At 51.7% G+C, this 14,138-nt stretch overlaps 1 protein-coding gene across 1 annotated transcript in view; it reads right to left on the reverse strand.

Annotated features, from left to right (window-relative positions):
- ASTN1 (astrotactin 1) overlaps positions 1-14,138 on the reverse strand; it is a 197,792-nt gene that overhangs the window by 20,350 nt on the left and 163,304 nt on the right. The window contains exon 15 of the mRNA XM_055121220.1: positions 546-553. Within this exon, the coding sequence (XP_054977195.1) occupies positions 546-553 (8 nt within the window). The remainder of the gene's footprint in view (positions 1-545; positions 554-14,138) is intronic.

Genomic DNA, 14,138 nt, shown 5'->3' on the forward strand with positions numbered 1-14,138 from the left:
TTCTTTCTTTCTTTTTCTTTCTTTTCTTTCTATTGAATCACCATGAGAACAGTTACAAAGCTTCCCAGTTTAAGTCTCGGTCACACAATGATCAAACACCCATACCTTCACCAGTGCCCATTTTCCACCCCCAAGAACCCCAGTATACCCCCGCATCCCACCCCTCCCCCTGCCTGTGTGGCAGATGATCTCCACTTTACTCTCTTTCCACTTGGATCACCTTCAATATTTCGACAAGAGACCCACCATTATTTATTTGGAATTGTCCCCAACAATCAGACCTAATGAAAAGGCATCATTAGATCATTTGTTTTCTATGTTGGCCATACAGAGCCTGGCAAGCTCTCCATGGTGTATTCATATTCCAAATACAGTAACAATGATGGGTCTCATTCCCCTGACCCTGAAAGAGCCTCCAATGTGACACCACTGGGAAGGACGAGTAAAGAGAGGCTGCTAAAATCTCAGGACTAGGACAAATGGAGACGTGACTGGTGCCCGCTCGAGCAAACTGATGATCAACGGGATGACAGTGACAGTGATACCGTAATTGCTGATTAGGAAGAGCATGTGATGTCACGTGGCCGAAAAGCGACCGTGCAGTTTTGGATTTCTGATATTTTAGTACTAAGTCTGGAGGGATTTCTGCCCAAAGCTGCTGGGTCCCGAGGTTGGTCTGTGTGCCTCTGGGATCATGGCCGTTCAGGAGCCAGGAGCCATTCGTGGGCGACAGCTTGGGGCCTCATTGGGGCGGGGAGAGGGGCCAGTTCCACCCTCCATCCCGTGAGACCCTGTGTGTCACGTCACTGCAGTCTCCTGTCTGGCTGTCCAATAAAGGGACAAACACCTTTCCCCACCTGGGGTTTTTATTAATTAATTAATTAATTAATTAACATTTTGGCAATGCCAGGGAAGGAGCCAGGATCCCAACAGCACAGCCTGCATGCTAGCACCTAATCACGCCCCCTGCCGCTCCCCAGTGGCATGAACCACACTGGAGGTGGGTGTCGTGTTGACTCCCTGAGCCCCTACACACACTTCCTGCAAGGAGCCCCCTCCTCACTCCCATCTGGGGGGACAAGAAGACTGGAAGCCACAGCCTTGAGCTCAGATGGTTGTAAAAGAGCAAAGTCGGAGCCAGTGTCACGGTGGCCCCGGGGCTTTTCCATCACCCAGAAAGGATGTACTGCTCCGTTTCAAGGTACTGAAGACCTGGCAGATGGCGGCGGGTGGGGGGGAGGGCTCGACTTTTATTTCCAGGAAGCAGTGCACTCCCACACACTGGGAGACAGCCCTCTTCCCCCAGGCCCCACTACTTAGTCAAAGGGACCTGGTTCTGGTTGGTTTGGGGAGACAAATATAACAGCACTGTCGTCCTGTTGCTCATCGATTGGCTCGAGCGGGCGCCAGTCACGTCTCCAGGGTGAGACTTGTTGTGACTGTGTTGGGCATCTCGAATACACCACAGGGAGCTTGCCAGGCTCTGCCGTGCGGGCGGGATCCTCTCGGTAGCTGGCTGGGCTCTCCGAGAGGGATACAGGAATCGAACCCGGGTTGGCTGCATGCAAGGCAAATGCCCTACCTGCTGTACTATCACTCCAGCCCAACTTTATTTTTTTTTGCTTTTGTTTGCTTTTTGGGTCACATCCAGCGATGCTCAGGGCTGACTCCTGGCTCTGCACTCAGGAATCACTCCTGGTGGTGCTTGGGGGACCCTATGGGATGCTGGGAATCGAACCTGGGTCGGCCACGTGCAAGGCAAACGCCCTCCCCACTGTGCTATCGCTCCAGTCCAAAAACATAAATCAGAAAACTGTCATTTGCTTCCTTCAAGTGAGACATTGCAAGTGATTTCTCTCCCACCTCTTGTCATTTCTCACACGACTTCTTATCTTAGGAAGTTGGGGGGAGGTGACTCGGGGTCTCCGAAGAGAGCCCCTGAGCCTTTTTTGGGGACACACAATTACGGTTCCCGCTTCTGAACCATTTCGGGGAATGCCGTGGGCTTTGGCGAAACAATGGGAAGACCGAACATTCCTTCTGCTCCCCGTGGAACCATCCAGAATGTGACGATCCATGAGCTGGATCTCTGGGGAATGTGGTTCAGGGGTGGAAGGTTCCAGAAGGGGGCTCTGAGCCAGGGTTCGCCAGCTTGCTAACGGGGTTCTCTCTTCTGGGGGGCACAGCTGTGCTCCAAACCTCTTCCCATGGGATCTGAGTCCTTATGGCAACGTTACTAGGCCTTAGAGCCACGGGTGCCCAGCGGACTCTGTCGTTATGTAGATGGGGCACTTCTCTCTTCCGTCCCCCATGAGGGGACACTTCCGGCAAAGAAGGGAATCAGCACGGAGGCGGGAAATAGTCCCCCATGTAATAACCATCAGAGGGTACCATCCACTTAGAAATGACCTCGAGACGACAAGAAATTATCTCACGGCGAATCAATAAAATAAAATAAAATTTAAAAAAAAAAAAGAGAGAGAGAACAGGGAGGAAGATGAGAATGCATTATGCACACCCAGAAAATACACTTGGTGGAAAAGGAACATAATTAGTTAAAAGCCAAAATTTAGGATGGTGAATTTCTATTACAATCAGATAATAAAAAGTGACTGAGACAAACAATTCCAGAAACTTTATCCTTAGGAGCCAATATTGAGTGGGAGATAGCACGTAGCACTGTCGCCCCGTTGCTCATCGATTTGCTCGAGCGGGCACCAGTCACGTCTCCATGGTGAGACTTGTTGTGACTGTGTTTGGCATCTCGAATACGCCACGGGGAGCTTGCCAGGCTCTGCCGTGCGGGCGGGATCCTCTCGGTAGCTTGCCGGGCTCTCCGAGAGGGGCGGAGGAATCGAACCCGGGTCAGCTGCGTGCAAGGCAAACACCCTCCTTGCTGTGCTATCACTCTAGCCAAAACATGTTAATACTAATATCTATTGCCTATACCAGATCCAGCTCCCCCCTGCAAAAAATAAATAAATAAATAAACCAACGCTACACCCCCATACACATGCTTATACCTGGAACCCGATGCAACTTCTAGAAACTTCCAAAGCAGTGCCAGAGAACTCACGTTGGGAATCAGGCTCCGTTTGGGACCAGCAGGGAAGGTCCCCTAACTCGGGGCCACACACCTGGGCCCCCTCCCCTATCGGTAGCGAGATGGTCCCTGAGTGTTTCCTGTTGCAGAGAAGTGACCCTCGGGTCAGACCCACATCCCTGTACTCCGGGGGAACTAGGAAAACGTCCAAGGAACCCAAGAGCCCCTCGCCTGCCTGTCTTGTTAGCAAACCGGGTCCTGGGTGGCGCGTCCACTTGGCTGCCAGGCTCCAGAAATGATTGATGAATCTGGCACACGGCTGGAGGCATGTGATAAATATTGGTTTAATGAATTGTCTCCCGCCTTCACGGCGTTGTCCAGTGGCCCTGCAGGCTGTGTTGGTGGAGATGGTTTCCCTCATCCCTCCGGGAGTCTGCACTGGAGATGGGGGCGCAGGTGGGGGGGCTGCTAGGCAGGGTGGGAGGAAGGACGTTTGGACACAGCTGGGGTGTCCTCGAACCCAGACACGGGCTGCAGAGAGAAAGGACGTGGGTGGAAGGTTCTGGATGGTGGCTGGAAGGATCAGTGTAAAGGGCAGGACGCATGCAAACAGGCTTCTGGGAGCTGGAGCGATAGCACAGCGGGGAGGGCGTTGGCCTTGCATGAGGCCGACCCAGGTTCGATTCCCGGCATCCCATAGGGTCCCCTGAGCACCGCCAGGAGTGATTCCTGAGTGCAGAGCCAGGAGTCAGCCCTGAGCATCACTGGGTGTGATCCAAAAAGCAAAAAAATAATAATAATAAAGTTGGGCTGGAGCGATAACACAGCAGGTAGGGCGTTTGCCTTGCATGCAGCCAACCTGGGTTCGATTCCTGTATCCCTCTCGGAGAGCCCGGCCAGCTACCGAGAGGATCCCGCCCACACGGCAGAGCCTGGCAAGCTCCCCGTGGCGTCTTCGACATGCCAAACACAGTCACAAGTCTCACCCTGGAGACGTGACTGGTGCCCGCTCAAGCCAATCGATGAGCAATGGGACGACAGTGCGACAGTGATGGGGGTAGGAGGGACATAAATTATTCCATATTATTATGGAATGATAATTAGTGCCATGCCCATCCCTTGCCCACAGGGGACCCCAAAAGTACCAATAGCTGAGGGTCTCCTGGAAAAGCAGGGATTTTGGTGTTTGACGTGGGGCCACATCTGGCAGTGCTCAGGGGACCCTATGGGATGCCGGGAATTGAACCCGGGTCGGCTGCATGCAAGGCCAGTGCCCTCTGCACTGTGTGCCACGGCTCTGGCTCGAAGGGGAGTTTCTGTTCAGCAGAGGCTGAGCAAAACCGGGCAGCCTCGGGGCATGGGGGATGGGGGGGCACCGCCCCGGGCAAGCCCCGGGGGCCGGCTCTGTTCCGGGGTCTCACTGTGCAGATCTGAAAGCGACACCCCTCTGGGACATGAGGAATGTCCCCCCCCCCCGCCCCCAGCAGCGCAAGGATGAAGGATGGAGGGTGAGGAGGCAGCGTGGGGGCCTGGGGGTCACCCCACGGGGCTTACAGGAACCGAAACAAAACCCAGAGGAAGCTCCAATGCTTTTTCCTTCTCCAAAGGGACGTTGTTCTGTCCTCCTCCCCCTCCTCCCCCTCCTGCCTCAGTGCTCCTGGGACAGGGAGGCTCCTGCTGCTTGCTCGGTTGCCAGGGCTCCAAGCTCTGTAGCCATGAAGAGAAGCACAGGCTCTGGCTCTTTCTAGAAAAGTCTCCGAAGGCCTGTGAGTGATACCAAGGGCCTCTGGAGGGTTCTCCAGAAATACCGGGCCTGGAGAGGTTTTGTCCGAAAATACTTGCCAGTACCCAAGCATCCTTGCTAATACCCGGAAGTGCCTAAGACCTGGAAGTAATTGCTCAGACATGGAAGTACTTGCTATATCTGGAAATGTTTGCTATACCTGGAAGTACTTGCTATACCTGGAACTATAAGACCTGGAAGTACTTGCTATACGTGGAACTATAAGACCTGGAAGTACTTGCCATACCTGGAAGTACTTGCTATACCTGGAAGTGCTTGCTAACGCCTGGAAGTACTTGCTACACCAGGAAGTATAAGACCTGGAAGTACTTACTGTACCTGGATGTACTTGCTAATTCTTGGTAATACTCAACACCTGGAAGTACTTGCCAATAGTACTTGCTATACCTGGAAGTACTTGCTGAAGTGCTCTATACTTGGAAGTACTTACTAATACCTGACAATACCTACTAATACCTAGAAGCACTCTATAGCTGGAAGTACTTGCTAATACCTGGAAGTGCCCTATACCTGGGAGTACTTGCTAATACCTGGGGGTACTTGCTAATACTTGTAAGTACTTACTAATACCTAGAAGCACTCTATAACTGGAAATACTTGCTAATACCTGGAAGTGCCCTATACCTGAGAGTACTCACTAATACCTGGGGGTACTTGCTAATACTTGGAAGTACTTACTAATGCCTGACAATGCCTACTAATACCTAGAAGCACTCTATAGCTGGAAGTACTTGCTAATACCTGGAAGTGCCCTATAACTGAGAGTACTCGCTAATACTTGGGAGTGCTTGCTAATACCTGGAAATACTTACTAATATCTGGAAGAACTCTATAGCTGGAAGTACTTGCTAATACCTGTGGGCACTCGCTAATACCTGGGAGTACTTGCTAATACCTGGAAGCGCTCTATACTTGGAGGTACTTGCTAATACCTGGAAGTACTCACTAATAGCTAGAAGTACTATATACATGAAGTACTTGTTAATACTGGATATCTCTGCCATACAGGGAAATATATAAAAATATATTTTATATATAAAAATATACATATTTGCTCTGCATATATATATGCATATATATATGTACTGTAGCACTGTCATCCTGTTGTTCATCGATTTTCTTGAGCGGGCACCAGTAACATCTCCATTGTGAGACTTGTTCTGTTTTTGGTATGTCGAATACGCCATGGTTAGCTTGCCAGGCTCTGCCTTGCAGGTGGGATACTCTCAGTAGCTTGCTGGACTCTCTGAGAGTGACAGAGGAATCAAACATCTCTCTTTCCCTCTCTCCCTCTTCCTCTCTCTTCCCCCTTTCTCACCCCCCTCCCTTTCCCCTTCTCCCTCCCTCTCTCCCTCCTTCCCTCTTTTTTTTTGGGGGGGGTTTGGGTCATACCCGGCGATGCTCAGGGGTTCCTCCTGGCTCATGCACTCAGGAATTACTCCTGGCGGTGCTTGGGGGACCCTATGGGATGCTGGGAATCGAACCCGGGTCGGCCACGCACAAGGCAAATGCCCTACCCACTGTGCTATCGCTCCAGCCCCCCTCCTTCCCTCTTTTTATTTTTCCCGGCTAAAATGGATCTAGCTGGCGCGTGACATCACTGGCTTTGGCGGCACATTCTGGAAATCTGAATGTAGAGTTTTGCACCGTGTGTGTGTGCGTGTGTGCGCACGCAAGAACATGCAAACATGCTGAGAGCCGTGACATGAGTTGGGGGTCTTTGGGGGCTGCTCTGGCTTCACGGACAATCGACGTCCGGCTGAACTGCCGCAAAGCCCAGCTTCTAAATAGCTTTAGTTAGCAAATGGACTAGAAGCTGTTAATAAAACTATGATTCAATCATAATGCACTCGGGAGCTGGCCAGAGAGTGCTGTAATGGTTTCCATTTTCCTCCCGATGCTCAATTGGCTTTTTTTTTTTTTTCCAAATGAATTAGGATATTAACTTCTTTTGCTGCCTCCTCCAATTTATTCTGCACGTTAACTGTGGGCAACAGAACTTCAAGTCCGTTACCACTGAGCTTTGCCTCGCAGATTTATGCCGCTTTCTTAGTCAGCGGAGCCACACGCTTCCATTGCTGGTGGGATCTGGGATTCTGCAAGAGTTCCTCGGCCCTGGGTCCTTACAATGCATGGAAGGACCCAGGACTCGGGTCCCCTCGGGATGGCCCTGTTCCTGTGTGCTCGGACACTGGGGTTTCTGCAGCTAACGGCTTAAATGACACTCTTTTAAAATACAGCACTGTCAAACTGTCCTCCCATTGTTCATTGATTTGCTCGAGCAGGCACAGTCACGTCTCCACGGTGAGACTTGTTATGACTGTGTCCTACTTATTTTAAGATTTTTTTTGGGGGGGCATACCCAGTGATGCTCAGGGTTTACTCCTGGCTCTGTGCTTAGGGTCACTCGCAGCAAGGCTCAGGGGACCCTATGGGGTGCTGGGGATCGAACCTGGGTCAGCGATGAGTAAGGCAAGCAGCCTCCCCGCTGTGCTATTATGCTGGCCCTCAGGACTCTCTCTCTCTCTCTCTCCTTCCCTCCCTCTCCCTCTCTCTCTCTCCCTCGTCTCCCTCTCTCTCCTCTCTCCCCCTCTCTCTCCTCTCTCCCCCTCTCTCTCCCTCTCCCTCTCTCTCTTCCTCCCTCTGTCTCCCTCTCTCCTCTCTCCCCCCTCTCTCCCTCTCTCTCTCCTTTCTCCCTCTCTCTCTCCCTCCCTCTCCTTTCTCCCCCCTCTCTCCCTCTCCCTCTCTCTCTCCTTCTCTCTCTCTCTACTTCTCTCTCTCTCATACTTAACAGCTAAAAATAAGTGGGACAAGCAGCTCTGAGGGAAGGCAACGATTATTGTGTTCCTGTCAGTCAGGGCCCAGCATGAAAGAGTGTGCACACCTCCCTTTCACCTCCTGTCCCTCTGCACCCAATTATCCCCCCTTTCCCCCACCTTAGCGGGGTGGGGCTGTGAGCTGTAAAATGTTCTCCCAGACTCGGGCCTCTGAGTGATAACACAGAGGGTGGCATTCTTGCCTTGCAGGCAGCTGACCCGGGTTCGATTCCCAGCATCCCTTAGCCCCACCAGGAGTGATTCCTGAGTGCAGAGGCAGGAGGGACCCCTGAGCACTGAAGGTGTGAGCCAGAAACAAAACAACAAAGTTTGCCCAGACTCAGGGGGCTGGGGAGGGCATTTGCCTTGCACATGGCCGACCCAGGTTCGATTCTCCAGTATCCCATAGGGTCCCCCAGCCCCCCAAGTCCGCCAGGAGTGATCCCAAAGTGGAGAGACAGGAGTCAGCACTGAACGTTTCTGGGTATGGTCCCCGTACTAAAAAACAGCAGCAAAAAAAGTTGAGGCCATCTCAATCTGTCGGGCTTGAGTAAGCCAAAGGATTCTGCATGGGGCCAGAGCAATAGCACAGCGGGGAGGGCGTTTGCCTTGCATGTGGCCGACCTGGGTTCGATCCCCGGCATCCCATAGGGTCCCCTGAGCACCGCCAGGAGTAATTCCTGAGTGCAGAGCCAGGACTAACCCCTGAGCATCGCTGGGTGTGACCCAAAAAGAAAAAAAAAACCCAAAGGATTCTGTGCCGGGGGATCATAATACTGTAAAATAAATAAATAAATAAATAAAGCAAATAACAAAACACCCACGGAAACGCCGATGGTTCGGACAGAGTTAGGAGATGGACCTGCCTCAGCCTTTCATGTCACGACAGCCGGCTAAAAATAACCCTGCCAATTGCTCAGGGAACCGTTTCCGTATCTACCCAGAACCCTCCTGGGCTCCACTCGGGGGCTGATGCGAAAAAAACTAGAGAGATGGACTCGGATATTATTGGCTGGAACTTTCCAGAAATAACCAGGAGCGTGACCCAGCCCAGGGACCAGGTACTGACCTCAGGAAGGGCATCGCCAGCAAAGTTAGACCCCAGCACCTGCCCTGCTCGCTCCCCTGCTGCTGTCCTAGCCCCTCCCCCACCTCCGTGACCCATCAACATTTCTTTTTTTTTTTTTGGTTTTTGGTTTTTGGGTCACCCCCGGCGATGCACAGGGGTTACTCCTGGCTCTTCACTCAGGAATTACCCCTGGCGGTGCTCAGGGGACCATATGGGATGCTGGGATTAGAACCCGGGTCGGCCGCGTGCAAGGCAAACGCACTACCCGCTGTGCTATCGCTCCAGCCCCCCATCAACCTTTCTGGATGGATGTCGCAGGACCACAAGCAGCCACAAAGTCAGTGATGAGATTTTTTTTTTTTCCTTTTTGGATCACACCCGGTGATGCACAGGGGTTCCTCCTGGCTCTGAACTCAGGAATTACTCCTGGTGGTGCTCAGGGGACCCTATGGGATGCTGGGAATCGAACCCGGATCAGCCACATGCAAAGCAAACGCCCTCCCCATTGTGCTATTGCTCCAGCCCCCCAGTGATGAGATTCTTCTCAACCCGGCTCTGTCACTTTTAGGTGATGGGGCAACACCCACACTCTCTGATTCCATCACCTGTGATTCACCACCCTGATGCCCCACCAGGATCTCACCATACTACAAGGAAGCGATCATCGACGTAAAGAGAGGGGTGCGGCAGGGTGACACCATTTCACCGAAACTCTTCAGCGCCACCCTCGAGAACGTACATCACGCGATGACTGGAATGGGAAGGAATGGGAGTGAAGATAGACGGTTGGCAACTACACCACCTCCACTTCGTTGATGACATCGTTCTCAATAACGCCAGACATTAGCCAAGTGGCACAAATGCTGGCCGACTTCGACCACGAGTGTGGAAAGGTCAGGCTGCAGCTGAACCTCAACAAGACAATGCTCATGAAAAACGAACTGGTCCCTGAAGCTCCATTTGCTCTCAATGGAACGAATATCTCCGAATGTAGCAGCTATGTGTACCTGGGTCGAGAACTCAACATGAAGAACGACTTGGCGCCAGAACTGCGCAGGAGGAAGAGAGCAGCATGGAATGCATTCAAGAACGTCAAAGAACTGGTTAAGAGGACAAAGGACCTCCGAACTCTGGGCACATCTTTTCGATTCCACTGTTCTTCCCACACTAAAGTACGCCTCAGAGACCTGGGCCCTACACAAACAGGGTGAGAACGCTATTAGGGTATCCCAAAGAGGAATCGAAAGAGCTATGCTAGGAGTATCACGTCTCACTCAAGTGAGAGAAGGAATCCGGAGTTCCGACCTCTGTCGATGGTCAAGAATCAGGGATGCTGTCTCATTTGCCAAGGCATCAAAAATCAGATAGGCTGGACATGTAATGCGATTCAGAGACGACCGCTGGACTAGAGCTGTTACCGACTGGATTCCACGGGACGTCAGAAGACTGAGTGGCCGCCCACCAACTAGATGGTCAGATTTCTTTGTCAAATCCCTGAATGAATGATTTGAGGCTCTTCGTGTTCCTGGAACGAGCAGATACCATTGGGCTACCCTAGCACGTGACAGGGACAAATGGAGACATTACTGGCGCCCGCTCGAGCAAATCGATGAGTAACGGGATGACAAGTGAAACAAGTGATACAAGTAAAAGGGGGCATGGAGGACAGGGAGATCTATGTTTGAGGAACATGACATCTCTTAGCTGAGCACTTGGTTCAAAGGAAGTCCTTAAGATCTTATGGCTGAGAATCTGGAAACATCCCCAGTGCTTGAGAATAGACGATTGGTTCAAGAAACTCTGGTACATCCATTCAGTGGAATACTATGCAGCCAGCAAGACAAATGAAATCATCAAATTCACTTAATAATGGGCTGACAAAGGAGAATATCATGTTGAGTGAAATGAGTCAGAAGGAGAGGGAGAGATGCAGAAGGAGTGCACTTGTTTGTGAGATATAAATAGCATAGTATAAGACTGGTCAGACTTCTTCATCAAAACCCTGAATGAACGATTTGAGGCTCTTCCCGTTCCTGGAGCGAGCAGATACCATTGGGCTACGCTAGCACGCGACAGGGACAAATGGAGACGTTACTGGCACCCGCTCGAGCAAACTGAGGATCAATGGGACGACAAGTGATACAAGTAACAAGTGTAAGACTAATACCCAAGGACAGTAGGAATAATGTCCAACCAGAGGAGTTGCCCAAGGTTGGAAGCTTGTCACAAGTGGTGGCGGGGGGGGGGGGCAGAGGCAGTTAAAACGGAGAAGGGACTTCTAGAACAAATGATAACTGGAAAATGATCTCTCTGGATAAAAACTGAGTGCTGAAAGGGGGTAATGGGATATAAATGATAACCTTTCAGTCTCTGTATTGCAAACCATAATGCCCAAAGGGAGAGAGCGGAGAGCGAGAGCGAGAGAGAGAGAGAGAAAGGGAGGGGAGGAGGGAGGAAAAGGAGGAAGGAAAGGAGAGAGGGAGAGAGGGAAAATGTGGCTGTCATAGCAACAGGTTGGGGTGCAGGTGGCGGGAGGGATCTCTATAAGGAGATAGAGGGAGAGAGGGAGGGAGAGAGACGAGGAAGAGAGAGAGAGAAGGAGAGGGAGAGAGAGGGAGGAAAGGTAGGAAGAGAGGAAGAGAGAGCGGGGAGAGAGAGGAGAGGGAGAGAGAGGGAGAGAGAGGGAGGAGAGAGGGAGAGAGGAGAGGGGAGAGAGAGGGGAGAAACAGGGAGAGGGAGGGAGAAGGAGAGATGGAGAAAGAAGGAGAGAGAGGGAGAAAGGGAGAGAGGGAGAGGGAGAATGAGGGAGAGGGAGAAAGGTAGGGAGAGAGGGAGAGAGAGGGAGAGAGGTGAGGAGAGAGAGGGAAGAGGAAAGGAGAGAGAGACAAGGGAGAAAGGGAGGGAGACAGGGAGGGAGAGGGAGGGATGGAGGGAAGGAGGAAGGGAGGGAGGGAGGGAAAGAGAGGGGAGAGGGAGGAAAGGTAGGGAGAAAGGAAGAGAGAGCAGGAGAGAGAAGAGAGGGAGAGAAAGAGGAAGAGAGAGGGAGGGGGAGAGAGGGAGAGGGAGAAAGGTAGGGAGAGAGAGGGAGAGAGCGGGGAGAGAGAGAGGGAAGAGGAAGGGAGAGACAGACAAGGGAGAAAGGGAGGGAGGGACGGTGAGGGAGGAGGGAAGAAGAGGGAGAGCGTCTGCCATCGAGGCAGGCCGGAGGACAGGTCATAGGAGGGAACCTGGGGACATCTGGGGGCGGGGATGTGCCTGGTTTAGGGACGGCTGTTGGGACACTGCCTGACCCAAACCCAATCACGGACAACTCTGGAAATCTGCATCTCAGGGTGATTTCATTAAAAAAACATTGAAAACCAAAACATGAATCTCTCATCTGTAACCCCAGTCTTGACGCCGACAAATCATTTGTATCTGTGTACACACACACACACACAGCTATTCTGAGATGAGAAAGGCATGTTTTATATATATATATATATATATATTATATATATATATATGTCTATACGTTGTGTGTATGTTCACAGACACACATACACACCATCCCATATACACAGAGACAAAACTATTATATATTTATACAATGTACAATGCATCTATAGATTAAAATGCGCATTTAGGTGAGACCCCAAACTATGGATTCTTCTACAACTTGCTTTTTTTCCACGTCCAAGCCAGGAATAAAATATCTCTGGGTCAGCACCGCCAGGAAGTAATTCCTGAGTGCAAAGCCAGGAGTAACCCCTGAGCATCGCTGGGTGTGACCCAAAAAGCAAAATATATATATATATATATATATATATATATATATATATATATATATCTGGGTCCACACGCTGTCCCCAGAGCTGGTGACTGCTCGGGTCTCTGGGAAATTTAGGGCAGAGGAAGAGTCGTGGGTGACCCTGGCGGGTGCACAGGTCTCTAAATCTCGTCTGGATGGGTGCTCTTGCCAGTCAGCATGAGAGAAGAGGGTGAGAGAGATAGCAGCAGGACGGAGCTGCTGGTCCTGCCCGCGCTGGCCCACACACGGACCCCAAACCCGACCAGGAAGGATCTTGGAGCACTGAGTCAGGAGTCAGCCCTGAGCAGAGCCAGGTGTCGGCCCCAAACCAACAAAACAAACTCAGAGGGGCTGGAGCGATAGCACAGCGGGGGGAGGGCGTTTGCCTTGCACGCGGCCGACCTGGGTTCGATTCCCAGCATCCCGTAGGGTCCCCCGAGCACCGCCAGGAGTAATTCCTGAGTATTACTCAATAATACTCACCCTGAGTATTACTCAATAATACTCATCCTGAGTATTACTCAGCATGAGCCAGGAGTCAGCCCTGTGCATCGTGTGACACTCTCCCTTTGTCCCTTCTCTTCCTCCCTCTCTCTCTCTTTCATACCAGCATCGCCGGGTATGAAAAAAGCAAAAAAAAAAAACAAAAACCAAAAAAACAAAAAACTCAGAAATGAGAAACATGGGAAGAGCCGTCTTGTGGGTCATGGGGGGGACAGTGGTGGGGGGCTTGAAGGGGAGAACGGGGGTGTCAGGCTATTATGCTGCGTATCAGGGTGTCTTTGGGGTTGCCTCCAAGGAGGCAGAAAGCGGGGAGTAGCGGGTATGGGTAACCTTGACAACAATTGCACAACCCCCCCCAGCCCCAAGACAGGGGGCCTGGCTCTGGGCCCCGAAGGTGGGTGGTGCTGTTTCCTGGAATGGGACCCCCCTGGGGGAAAAATTCAAGCAAGAAACGGAAGCTGTAACCAGAAGTGCTTATCTGCGGGTCCGAAGGAAGAGCAGGGAACCTTCCAGAAACAAGGCAACAGGACGAGGAGCAGAGAGTTTGCTCTGCAGGGCCCTCTGCTGGCCTCCTGCCACTCTGCAGACACCCCTGTTCCCTCGTGAGGGCATACTTGTCTTGTTCCTGCCCCTCACATCTAAGTCAGTTTCTTTTTTTTTTTTTTTGCTTTTTGGGTCACACCCAGTGATGCTCAGGGGTTACTCCTGGCTTTGCACTCAGGTATTACTCCTGGCAGTGCTCGGGGGACCATATGGGATGCCGGGGGATCGAACCCGGGTCGGCCGTGTGCAAGGCAAACGCCCTACCCGCTGTGCTATCGCTCCGGCCCCTCTAAGTCAGTTTCAATTAAAACTATCCTGCTTGGCAAAAATTTAAAAAATGAAATAGCAGAGAAAGGGGTGAAAAAGAGAAGAGAGAGAGAGAGGGGGAGAGGGAGGGGAGACAAAGAGAAGGAGAGAGAAGGGAGAGAAGCGAATGGAGAGAGAAAGAGGGAGAGGGGAGAGAAGGAGGGATGGAGAGAGAGAGAGGGAGAGAGGGGAGAGGGAGAGATGGAGAGTGAAGGAGGGGAGGGATAGAGACGGAGGGGGGATGGACAGAGGGTGAGGGAGAG

This window comes from Sorex araneus, chromosome X (assembly GCF_027595985.1).
Source record: "Sorex araneus isolate mSorAra2 chromosome X, mSorAra2.pri, whole genome shotgun sequence".
Lineage (NCBI taxonomy): Eukaryota > Metazoa > Chordata > Mammalia > Eulipotyphla > Soricidae > Sorex > Sorex araneus.